This window comes from Megalobrama amblycephala, linkage group LG2, assembly GCF_018812025.1.
Source record: "Megalobrama amblycephala isolate DHTTF-2021 linkage group LG2, ASM1881202v1, whole genome shotgun sequence".
Taxonomy (NCBI): Eukaryota; Metazoa; Chordata; class Actinopteri; order Cypriniformes; family Xenocyprididae; genus Megalobrama; species Megalobrama amblycephala.
The window spans coordinates 33,613,273-33,626,837 of NC_063045.1; the positions used below are offsets into that span (position 1 = coordinate 33,613,273).

Genomic DNA, 13,565 nt, shown 5'->3' on the forward strand with positions numbered 1-13,565 from the left:
CAAAAAATTACAATTATCTGCAAATTAAATATAGCTACAATGCAGCTGGTCCAAAACAGCAAGTGTCAGTTCTGTCACACTGACCCGGGGTCAGCGGACTGTTCTTATATAGTTGCAATCTATCAAAAGTGAATTTTGCTTAAAACAGATTTTGAGCAAAAAACAACAACAAAAATAAACTGGAATAGGTCTTTTACATAGAAACCCAGAAACCTTTAAAAAGCTTCTTTTTTTTTTCCTTCTGCATGGTAGATAAGTTTCCACCAATGCCACATAGCATAAATCAGTTATGCAAATTATTACCATTTGCTGTTGCTTTTATTTATGCTGTTGTTGCTGTTGCTTTTTACAATTAGGCTATTTCCATGTGGTGATAAATCACTTAATTAAAACATTTTTCTAAGTTATCTATCACCTTGAATCTGAAGCTATGATCTGCTCGTTTATTATGGACTATCTTGTGGTTCATTAAGTGTAGGTACAAAGTCTGGGATTGTCATTAATTTAGTTTAAAAAATGCATTTGAGTTGTTGCTCAAAAACCTAAACACAGTTCTACACTATCAGCATGACTGTTGATTTTTACATCAACCACTATTTGTTCAGTTATTTTCAAAAACACTCTAAAAACATTTGCAATAGTTTAAGTTTAAGGAAGAAGGCATTTCCTGCTTCATGCTGGAATGGATCTCTGTAATTTATCCATGTTTATATGTCGCTGTGATTTTATCTTGCTGGGGCTTCATGTGGCCTTGGATGTTGGATATATCAAGGGTGTAATTAGTAGTGATCCATGATGGTTTACATATTTGGCCTGTTTGATGTCAGCAGTGTTGGGAGGTGCAGTGTTTCAGCATGAGCCGATTGCTGATTTGTGCTGCAGATGCATTTGGCTGGAGGGACAGTGAGGGGAAGTTATCACAGACTAACAACTTTGATCAGGGGTAATTCACAGTACTGGACAGCACAGAGTCATTCTGAAAGCTGAACACCCAGGTGAAAAAAAAGTACATTTCTATAATGTATGTAAAGTGTTCTATTTTCATGCACTAATTTTGTACTTAATATATTACATTTTAATATAGTACACTTGAACCCATAGTGGTAACTAAGTACTTTTTTTTAATACAGAGATAGTATATTAAAAGCACATTTTAGTTCATATTTCATGGTGTCTCAAAATAGCACAGTTTGAGTACACTTTGATGTTCTTAAGATTATCTTAAGAAGTACTAAAGAAGAATTTTTAGTATATTAAGTACAAAATTAGTGCACAAAATTAGAGCACTTTAAGTACATTATAAAAGTGTATTTTTTTTCACTAGTGGTATAGGGCTTATTGTGCTTAGGCGTTATTAATGCACCAATGTAATTTGGTAAATTATGGAACTAGATAACTGAGAATATATTTGGCTGCTGTCCTATATGGCTGCATGTAAACCCTTTATATTAAAAGCTAGATTGGAAAGTCATTGAGATAGACAGGCCCATGATGTTACCTGTCCTAGTGATGTCTATATATATAATAACTGAGTGTTTTGAGCAGAACAAATGGTGGAAACTGCTAGTGCAAGCAATTATTGGAAAGGCTCTCATTTTCATGAAATTTAAAGCTGTTGTTGTGTGTAATTTTATAGATGTATCCCAGTCAGCTTTCAGATGTTGATAGTTTTACTTCCTGAAGAGTGTAACACTGTGATTCTGTGATGTCTCAGCATGTCAACTTCTGCCATCAATGGATGTGAGTTGGGGGGGACTACCTGTTTGTCTGTCCAATAGAAGACTGGGGGTGGAGCAGAATAGAGGTTCATGTGTAAAATCCATGTTGACAAACAGAAAGCTGCTTGGTTTGAAAGTGACTTCTGCGTGAGCTGTGCTTCATACATTGCTACACTATTGACAGTAGACAATTTTGCCTGCAAAATGTAGCTAATGTGACTGTACCTTTAAGTGGTGCTAAGTGTTTTGGGAAACCTGTTTGGAAACAATGCATTTAAGGGTGCTTTCACTCTAGCACTTTTGATGCTAATCTGTCACTCATTGTCCTGACAAGCGCGACTGAAGCACTGCAAGCCGAGAGAATGTATATCACATTTCTTAAGCAGAAATATACGCCCGCATTCTTTAGAACATTTGCAGTACGCTTGCGATAGTTGCAAGTGCCGTTATGTGTTGAGTCTTTGAAAACAAAACCAAAGGTACAAAAACTAAAATATAAAGGTGAGGTGAGTATCGCTATGCCTTATGTCACCCTCTCCTGCGTCGTCGTTACCGAGCAACAAGGGGTAAACAGCTGCTGCTTTGATGCAAATGGACCGTGTTTTGGACACAAATATTATAATGTAAACACAGTTCAGTGTTGGCAGGGGGTGCAACCAAACTCTGTTTGGACCAGGCAATCATACCAAGTGTGAAAGCACCCAAATACAGTATTTACGAAGTCCACTCATTTTATAGTTAAGCCATAGACATGTCACAGTACACAAATTGTTATCCAATGCAACCCCAAGCCATAGTAACCCTTGGTGTGCTTACTTGAGGATTAAAGATATAACCCTAACCCATATCCCAATAATCTTGTTTCCTCCAGTAGAAGTTTACACACAGTAACTGCTCCATGTAACGACCCCGCAATAGAGCACTGGGTCACATTATTGAGTTCAACCAGAAGGGAAAGAAGGTCAAAGCTGTTGACATAACTAACTGCTTTAGATCTCAGGGAGCGACTAGAAGAGAAGGCAGTGTTTCAGTGACTGAATGGATCCTCTGTTCGTGATCTGAGAGACCTCAATGTCAGATTCAGCTGTCCCTTAAACCATTAAAGAATGAGTGCTTGTATCTGAGTCCAAATAGAAAATGTTTGAAATAGTGTTTTGTCTTTATCAGAACATGTTAATTGGAACAAAGGTTGTCTTATTCTTCACAGGTCAAAATAATGTTGTGTAGTTACAAAAGACATTCCCTCAGTTGATCAGCAAGCACTGTGAGTGTCTATGGCAGCTTTGTCTAAGGCCCTGACACACCAAGCCAATGACCAGTGTTGGGCTGTCATTGAGCATCAGGCAACTTTGTTTACAGTTGCAATCAAAATTGTTCAACCCCCTTAACCTGCAAGACATTTTGCTGCTGAGAACAAAATTTTATGAAAACAATTCATTAAATGCATCAGTATAAACTATTATACAAAATGTATTAATACACATTTGAGTGATTCCGAGAATGTAAATTTCTTTAAAAAAGAAAAACTGGCTCTAAACATATATATGTACAAAATTGTTTAACCCTCAAAAGTCAAATTTTGTGCAGAATGTTTTATTATTTATAACCTCTAATAAACGCTGCCTATAAGTGCTTAGAAGCTTCTGTCACCTCTTTACTGCAATCTTGGCCCATTCCTCGCTTGAAAAAGTTTCCAGATAACTGATAGTCTATGGTTTCCATGTTACTACTGCTTTCTACAAATTCCACCAAATATTTTCAATGAGATTTCAATCTGAAGACTGTACAGGCCACTCAAGTACATTTACGACTGATCCCTGAACCAACCTTAAGTAGATTTAGATGTATACTTTGGGACGGCTGTCCTGTACGAAAGTCCATTGATCATCAAGCTTCAGTCTCTGCACTGAAGGCATCACCATCTTTGCCAAAATGGCTTGTTTCTTCAAAGAATTCATGATGTCCTTCATATAGTCAAGATTTCTACTTCCTGCAACAGCAAAGAACCCCCATAACAAGACTGGACCACCTCCATATTTGACCATGGAGATGGTGTTCTTCTGCTCATATGCTTTGCAGCTTTGCCGAATACCTCTCTCTACCAAGAAGAACATAAAAGGCTGACTTGAATATGCTTAAATTCATTTGGATATACCTATGGAGTTGAGGAAGAATGTTTAATGGAGGGATGTGACCAAACTGGAACTTTTTGGACCCATGGATCAGCGGTACGTCTGGTGCAAAAAAGGCAAAGCTTATGAGCAGAAGAACACCATCTCCATGGTCAAACAGGAGGTGGTCCAGTCTTGTTATGGGGGTTCTTTGCTGTTGCAGGAAGTAGAAATCTTGACTGTATGAAGGACATCATTCATTCTTTTTTGTTTTTGGGCCCTGGCACAAAATGACTAGATGACCAGATCATTTCACTAGTCATATCATGAGCATATGGGAAAGTGTGAACCAGTACTAGTCAGGTGAAATCATCATCTTTCTGATAATAAAAGCAGAATGATTGCTATTAAAGGATGGAAAAACTGCTTCCAGTCATTTTTGTTTTTGTGCAATGGTTACCTCCAAAGAAATAAGTGCAGCCATCATCACTTTTCATCAAAATGACCTCACATGCAAGAAGATTGCTGTAAAGAATGGTACACCTGAAAGAACCATTTACTAGATAATAAAATACTTCAAGGGGAGGTTTTACTGCAGTGAAGAAGGCTTTAGGATATCCCAGAGAGTCCAGCAAGCACAAGGACTGAGGAGTCGCTACAGAATCGTGTCACTACCAGTGCAGAGCTGCTCAATATTGGCAGCAGGTGGGTGTAATGCATCTGTACTCACAGTGAGGCCAAGACTTTTGGACAATGGCCTGGTGTCAAGAAGGGAGGCAAAGATGCCACTTCTCTCCAAGAAAAAACATCAAGGACAGACTGAACTTCTGCAGGAAGTGTAAGGACTGGACAGCAGAAGGTGATGAAGACTGATGAAGTCCCCTTCTGATTGTTTGGGACATCTGGAAAATCAATTGTTTGAAGAAGAAAAGGTGAACACTACCATGAGTGTCCAAAGCATCCTGAGACCATCCATGTGTGGGATTGCTTTTCATCCAAGGGAATGAGTTCTCTCACACTTCTGCCAAAAAACCCTGTCATGAATAAAGAATTGTATCAAAACTTTCTGCAGAAGCAACTTCTCCCAATGACCCAGGAGCAATTTGGTGATGATCCATGTATTTTCCAGCATGATGGAGCAGCATGTCATAAGTCAAGAGTGATAATTAAGTGGCTCGGATATCATTACATTGAAATTTTGAATTCCTGGTCTGGATCTTAAACCCATAAACCTGTGGTCAATCCTCAAAAGGTTAGTGAACAAGCAGAAGTCAACAAATTGAGACAAACTCTGAGCGCTAATAAGGCAAGAATGGATCGCCATCAGTCAGGATTTGGCCCAGAAGCTGATATCCATCATGCCAGAGCAAATTACAGAAGTTTTGAAGAAGAAGGGTCAGCATTGTAAATATTGACTCTTTGTATATATTGAAAGTTTTTGCCAATAAAAGCCTTATGAAATGCTCATTATTTTCCAGTATACCATAGAAATGTGAAAAAATTATCTACAAATACTGAAGCAGCAGACTTTGCAAAGCACAAAATTGATGTCACTGCTACAGCTGTATTTAATAGATAACCAAAGGGGTGGTGACAAGCGTATTGTGCCACACAATTAAATCTATCCATACACTCTCAAAAATAAAGGTTTTTATTGGCATCTATGTTTCCATGAAGAACCTGTAACATCCATGGAATCTATTCACTGCACAAAAGGTTCTTTATAGAGGAAAATGGTTCTTCTGATCATTAAATGTTCTACAAACTATAAAAAATGGTTCTGTTAAGAATTGGTCACTGAAAGGTTCTTTGGGGAACCGAAAATGGTTCTTCTGTTGTATCACTGTGAAAACCCTACTTTTGACACTTCTATTTTCAGAGTATATCTGCAATATTATAATGCCAAACTTTTACATGAGCACCACTCACTGATAGTGATGTAAAGAACTAGAATAAGACATCTGCAGATTTTGTCAGCAACTTTGTCAGGAAACAGTATGAAACTGGCACTGGAACTGTGACATTCTGTGAACAGGAACTTTCAGACTGAGAAGCTCATTGTATCATCAGAGAAACTGAGCATTTGCTAAAGTCAGCAGTGTCCTATCTGGAATGGAGCATACTGTATGTGAGATGGCAGGTGCATTATGCAAATCTTATAGAACTAGTTCAAGTAATGGGTCCTGATGCTCTTTTCACATCTCAAACACAGTTTGACCCATTTCTTTATTTTAAGACAGTCTGTTTCTCAAATAATCTTTGGCCTCATATCAGCAGCAGGTTAATTTCAAAAGTAGAATGTCCTCATTTTCTGAACTGAAAGGTTCTGATGTAACCCAGTTCACAATTTCAGGCTAATTTTGGTCACATTATCACTCTTGTCTCCATTCTATTTGACAGGGGGACTGCATGAAAGAAGGGTCATGACAACACTGTCAGCATTTTCAGGTGACATTCTAAACGCAGGTTAAATTTCAGTGTGCTGCCTTCTATTGCAGATATAAAGCAAATACTTGTCCTAGGCATTTATCTTGATTCTCCCAGAGCAGTGCCTGAAACACATAGCTCATGAACACTTTTAAATGATCTGACAGACATCATCATTAGTACTGTGAGGAAAACAAAGCAAATAGTCACATAGATGCAGGTATGATTACTTTAATCAAATTTTTGTCTGTTTTGGTTGACTATTAGTTTTGTCCTTTCAGTCATATTCCATTACTAAATATTGATGTACAGTACTGTAGGTTTAGAGGTGTGTTTAACTGTAAGATTTAAGATGTCCAGCACTCAGCGCCTTGCATTTCTATTGTGTTTGTATTTATCCTTCATATATTGCAAATGGCCATTTTAGAGGGCTGATTGTACAGTTGGCTGTTTTGAATATGTTTTAAGGCTGCAGTCAATGTTCTCTTTGAGTTCAGTAGTCATTTCCTTGCCGTTCAAGCTCAATAACTGTGATGTGACTTTGACAGGCACATGCGCTGTGGGAAGCATTTCGACTTCTCTTCTATAAAATCTAAGCTTTTTAAAGTTGTCATGAAATGAAAATTCACTTTCTAGTTTCTAAATGCATGTTATTTATTATTGTGAATGATTTTTTTTTTCTTGTCCTGGTAATTTTTTCTATCAAAATATCATTACTTGATCTTCTGATGAAACAACAGACTTCTCTTTGGTGATTCATGCAGAATTTTTCCAGTCATGGTTTACTTAAAGCCATCCATCCAGTGTCATGAAACCCCAGAACACATTTTTTTTTAGATGTGAACAGATATGTACAGGTTGCATATCACTGAAAACTCTAATAGCACTCATAAAGTTTAACAAGTGGAAAATGGTTATTTTTGCTTTTTTTTTTAATTGCAGTATTATGCATGAGGAAGTATCACTTCTTTTGCTTCTCTCTTATTGCCTAATATTGTTGTTATTAGACATGATTCGGTGCTTGTTTTCTCAGTGCTACAATACAAAAATGCGTTTCCCTGCAACGCGACCAGAAGTTTTGGTGCAGGCGGTTTGTTTTGCTGTTGTCCACCAGCACAAATGGAAAATATGTTCGCATTAGATCGCATTACAGCGGAGAATTCAAATGTCACAAAAGTGCTGTTCATTCATCTCTTGCCTGCTCTGCGTTCGGACACGTGAGCCGTGTCGTGTGTATGTTTCCCTCAGCTCAGTACCACATGAGTGTTGTTTGTATTTTGCCCGCGATGTGGTCAGAATTGTAATTTGAATACGAACACGTTAAAAATACGATTGTTATGATATACACGATCGGTTTCAGCTCCACGAGTTTAACAACTCTCGCCACGTGGATTTTAGATTTGGGTTACTAGTCTGACTCTCTAATTATTAGGCCATGACTGCCCCCTAAATAAGAAAAAATAACTTTAAGCAAAAATGACTTTAGATAAACCGTTTGCGTTTCATTATTTTGTTTTTCCTATTTTTCTACAATTTAGAATGGCAGCACAGTTGATCGGTTTGTTTGAGCTGCGCCCTCTACTGTACAGCCGTGAATTTGCATTTCCTTCAGCCTGAAGCTTATTCATTTCACTTTTGGTGTGAAAGGACCTTTACATTTGCCAAAATTAAAGCTTTTTATTAAAAACAAAAAAGCAAGTAAAAGTAGCGCAATTCTAAGACATCACATTACTTTCCATAAAAAGTAACAAAGTTACACAATTAGTTAATTTTTTAGGGAGTAACGCACTATTGTATCGCATTACTTTTAAAAGTAAATTCCTCCAATACTGCATATAATCACGCTCTTCCAAAATATTCTATAATATTCTATTATATATATATAATTGTTTATTGAGTTTTCGTCATAATACAAATAAAATAAGACATCACCCAAAAAAAAAAAAAAAAAAACCCTCAAAAAGAAAAAAGAACACAAATAGCTCAGATTTATATATAAAACAGGACTACACCATAATATATCAGGTTAGAAATAAAACATACTTCAAAAGGATAAAGAAAAGGACAAAAAAGTCCAATGTCCAGAGAGTTATATTACAGTATTCCTTGTAATATAATGGGGTGAACATGAGGTTCCAAATAGTCCAGATATGGGGTCCACATTTTATAAAACCAATCAACTCAATAATCTTATGCCAACCTTTTACTGATGGAGATTTATTACTGATCCAATTAAGTAAAATATTTTTTTTTCTGGCAGCAAAGGATAGAATATAATACAATTTCTTAGCAGAAGAAACAATGCATCCATTAGGTATACCCAACACCAGTGAGACTGGGTCACAATCCAACTGAGTATTAAAGATTTTTTCCATTTCCCCTAGCACTAAAACCAATACCTTTGCAGTCTGTTACATGACGCACAGACAATGTGTTAAAGTACACATAGGCGATAGAGAGGGGTTAAAAAATGCCTGCGATTATGGGAAATATGGAGTCTATATATGATTTTAAATTGTATTTCTCTTGTGTGTGTACAAACAGATATTTTCTTAGCATAAGATCAAATGTCATCCCATGTTTGATCATCAATATCAGTAGCTAAGTCTTCTTCACATTTAGTTTTAATTCCCCCATGTATCAGCAGAAGAGATTGAACATAGAACCATAAAACCTACCCAGAAACATTTTTCCAGATGATAAAAATAATAATCTCTCAATAGGAGACATTTTACAATTCCTAAGTGTTGTGCTATTAGTACAAACCCGATTCCAAAAAAGGTGGGACACTGTACAAATTGTGAATAAAAAAGGAATGCAATAATTTACAAATCTCATAAACTTATATTTTATTCACAATAGAATATTGATAACATATCAATTGTTGAAAGTGAGACATTTTGAAATGTCATGCCAAATATTGGCTCATTTTGGATTTCATGAGAGCTACACATTCCAAAAAAGTTGGGACAGGTAGCAATAAGAGGCCGGAAAAGTTAAATGTACATATAAGGAACAGTTGGAGCAATTTGCAACTTATTAGGTCAATTGGGAACATGATTGGGTATAAAAAGAGCCTCTCAGAGTGGCAGTGTCTCTCAGAAGTCAAGATGGGCAGAGGATCACAAATTCCCCCAATGCTGCAGCGAAAAATAGTGGAGCAATATCAGAAAGGAGTTTCTCAGAGAAAAATTGCAAAGAGTTTGAAGTTATCATCATCTACAGTGCATAATATCGTCCAAAGATTCAGAGAATCTGGAACAATCTCTGTGCGTAAGGGTCAAGGGCGGAAAACCATACTGGATGCCCGTGATCTTCAGGCCCTTAGACGGCACTGCATCACATACAGGTATGCTACTGTAAAGGAAATCACAACATGGGCTCAGGAATACTTCCAGAAAACATTGTCGGTGAACACAATCCACCGTGCCATTCGCCATTGCTGGCTAAAACTCTATAGGTCAAAAAAGAAGCCCTATCTAAACATGATCCAGAAGTGCAGGCGTTTTCTCTGGGCCAAGGCTCATTTAAAATGGACTGTGGCAAAGTGGAAAACTGTTCTGTGGTCAGACGAATCAAAATTTGAATTTCTTTTTGGAAAACTGGGACGCCATGTCATCCGGACTAAAGAGGACAAGGACAACCCAAGTTGTTATCAGCGCTCAGTTCAGAAGCCTGCATCTCTGATGGTATGGGGTTGCATGAGTGCGTGTGGCATGGGCAGCTTACACATCTGGAAAGGCAACATCAATGCTGAAAGGTATATCCAAGTTCTAGAACAACATATGCTCCCATCCAGACGTCATCTCTTTCAGGGAAGACCTTGCATTTTCCAACAGGACAATGCCAGACCACATATTGCATCAATTACAACATCATGGCTGCGTAGAAGAAGGATCCGGGTACTGAAATGGCCAGCCTGCAGTCCAGATCTTTCACCCATAGAAAACATTTGGCGCATCATAAAGAGGAAGATGTGACAAAGAAGACCTAAGACAGTTGAGCAACTAGAAGCCTGTATTAGACAAGAATGGGACAACATTCCTATTCCTAAACTTGAGCAACTTGTCTCCTCAGTCCACAGACGTTTGCAGACTGTTATAAAAAGAAGAGGGGATGCCACACAGTGGTAAACATGGCCTTGTCCCAACTTTTTTGAGATGTGTTGATGCCATTAAATTTAAAATCAACTTATTTTCCCCTTAAAATGATACATTTTCTCAGTTTAAACATTTGATATGTCATCTATGTTGTATTCTGAATAAAATATTGAAATTTGAAACTTCTACATCATTGCATTCTGTTTTATTTACAATTTGTACAGTGTCCCAACTTTTTTGGAATCGGGTTTGTAATATAATGTCTCAATTGGAGGAAATCCTGTTTAAAAAATCCTGTTTAAACAACTGATACTTCTGAGTTAACTATTCAAATGACATTAACCTATTGTATGAAAACATATCCCCAAACCTAATAAGTCCCAAACTACACCAGTGTTTAAAACCACAATCCAAAATTCCTGGGGTAAAATCAGGATTGTTTAATATAAAGAAAGAAGTCAATTTAGATCAAGCCTACAGACTGATCTCCAGACTGATCTCCTTTTTAGAGCATTAACTATAATTGGATTATCATATATCTCTTTTATTTTTTGAAAGCTCTTAACAAAAAGTAGAGCTCTTAAAGGAAATTGGGAAAATGAGGATTCAATATCTAACCAAGTTGAGGAAGAATCATTACTAACCCACTCTGCAATGTATCTCAGGTGAGAACTTAACTGATACATCTTAATATTCGGAAATTCCAATCCCCCCATAGAACTTGGCAGATAGAGTACTGACATTTTTAATCTAGGCTTGCGTTTACTCCATATAAAGGAAGTCAATATATATATATATATATATATATATATATATATATATATATTTACTGAAAGAGTTGAAAGCTCAGTGATGGTGACGTTGAAGTCATGCAACTGTGGTGTCTGTTTATAGCCTACGTTTAGCTTTTTACTGCTGCTGATTGTATTTAGGCTTCAAGTTGTGTTAATTTGTGAAGATTATTATGATGAACAAAACATGCAAGAATTATAATCTTTTTTATTTGGTCACAGAGCTTATTTTCTGCAATAAGTCAAAAGTCAAAGGAAAAATCTTACTGAATTTTTGTCGAGGGAATCAGAGTGAGGCGAACGTATGCTTTGACCTACAAAAATACCGTATGCTGTCACTATCACTCTATTCATCATAGTCTAATACGTCATGTTAAAATTTTCAGTAACACTTTTATTTTACAGTGTCATTGTTACACATATTACATGTAGTTGCTGTAGTAATAATGGACCAACTACTAAAATCTGGGTGGACCAGTGCCACCCTGGCCCTTAAGACTCTGGGACTTCTCATTTGTGACATCTGAGCTTTTCAGAGCCCTCGCACCCAACTCAAAAAGATTAGCCTCTTTTACAGGAAACTGGAGATCATCATCATGGTAAGACTTCCTTCCTCTGCGTCCAGTTGCAGTCACTCTCCAGGGTCCATCAGCGCCAGTCTCTTACCAGCCCACGGAAAGAGGACCCTCTGTTTTACCATCTGGAGAACCAGAGAGCCTCTGCCAGGGGTCACCAAGACCCGTCTGTTCAAGGAGGTGTTTCAAAATATTAAAATATTAAGAGTAATTGTATTGACACTTGTAGCACCATAGTATTGGATTACTGTGCTTCTCAAGAAGAAACTACAGATTGGAGATCTTCACTGAGAATTAAAAATAGGACAGCTGTCACAGTCAACACTAGATGGGACACAGAATTCCCTAATTGGATTTTACGCTAAGGGAATTCTGAAATCATGAGCCAGATGAGTCTTTCTGCTTCAGAAGGAAATTCTTCACTCTCACCGGTGTACCCCCAGCTCACTTCAGCTGCCAGAGTGAGCTTCCTCCATCCAGGAGCAGGATTGGACACCGTCAGGACTCCAGGGATCAAACCTAAACTGAGCCCCAAGCCTCTTGTTCTTCCACCAGCTCCTGCGATTCCAGTCATAAACCCAAGCAAACCACGGCAGCCACACACCAGCTGGGTGCACAGTGCCAAACAGAAAGAGGAAGCTGGTGCTCAGAACAGAGCAAAAGGGAGCAGTAGACCCGAAAGGACGTCCTTTCTGTCCGCTGTCATTGAGCGCACCTCAAAGCTGTATGGAGACAGATACACACCTGTACTGCAACAGAGCTCCTCCAGGGAGACACCTGCCATGGAGTCTGCTGATATGACATCACATCCTGATAAGACTTCACCAGTGACGGCAGAAACACAGTCTATTGCAAGACAGATCACCATGATGCCTTCGGCCAGATTTCCTGCAAAGGTATATGTGCTTTTCACTAATGCTGCTTCTCTGTCTGTAGTTTAGTGCACTGTATATTTATGTATATCTGAGGTATAAGCTGTATTATAGTTTATTTACTAACTGATTTTGAGTGATTGATTTGCATGTCTTCAGACTGACATCACAGATTGGTCTAGTCTGCTCAGTACTGTTTTAGACTGATTTGAAGAGCGCCTCTTTGGGACTTGAGCATTTTTGAGTATTGTTTGTCTCTCCACCCAGATGGGCTGATTACAGCTGATATCTGAATCCCATCTTTGCCATACCTCACATTAAATGGACTAGAACCAATTTTCAACTTCCTCTTTTACTTTTTTAGTTGGAGAATTGTACAATGGCCCTAAAACGTATTTGGACATTTAGTCCATACTTAAAATGAGTGATTGTAACTGTATGGAGAAAATATCAAAGCAAGTGTCATTTATTGTAAAGCTGCATTTTAAACAAAATGTCTGATTGTGCATTTTGAACTCGTGTGATCACTTTGATAGGACACGTGTAAACTTGCCTTCATTTTCTAATGTTATGACATCAAGTGTGATATAGGTTCCACATACTTTTGGGCCACTGTATTCTCCCTTTAGAGTTTTACTTCCTTAAAATACGGCTGATAAAATAATATTCACAATAATGAAATCTCCCCAAAATCTTCAGTTTCAGTCAAGTTGCTCAATCAAAAATAGAAAACTGGATTTCTACTTCCCATCATGCTTCACATGGGGCTGAATAGTGAGAGTAAGTGTTGAAGTAAAGTTATTTATTTTATGCATAGTTAATCTATTATTTTGGAATTTAAACGAGTTTCTGTTATTTTAGTGTTTCTGGGACTTTACCGTGGTGAAGTGTTGAGTATGTGTTTAGGTTGAGGACCTGCTAACAAGTGTTCAAGTTGGATACTTGATTCAATCGTGTTCATCCTACATGAT

At 37.6% G+C, this 13,565-nt stretch overlaps 2 protein-coding genes across 3 annotated transcripts in view; one reads left to right on the top strand and one right to left on the bottom strand.

The window, feature by feature from the left end:
• The window catches only part of sh2d4a (SH2 domain containing 4A), a 63,312-nt gene that overhangs the window by 17,307 nt on the left and 32,440 nt on the right, over positions 1–13,565 (bottom strand). The gene's annotated exons all lie outside the window — the stretch shown is intronic.
• The window catches only part of psd3l (pleckstrin and Sec7 domain containing 3, like), a 124,454-nt gene continuing 122,826 nt past the window's right edge, over positions 11,938–13,565 (top strand). The window contains exon 1 of the mRNA XM_048171913.1: positions 11,938–12,618. Within this exon, the coding sequence (XP_048027870.1) occupies positions 12,103–12,618 (516 nt within the window). The 5' untranslated portion in view covers positions 11,938–12,102. The remainder of the gene's footprint in view (positions 12,619–13,565) is intronic.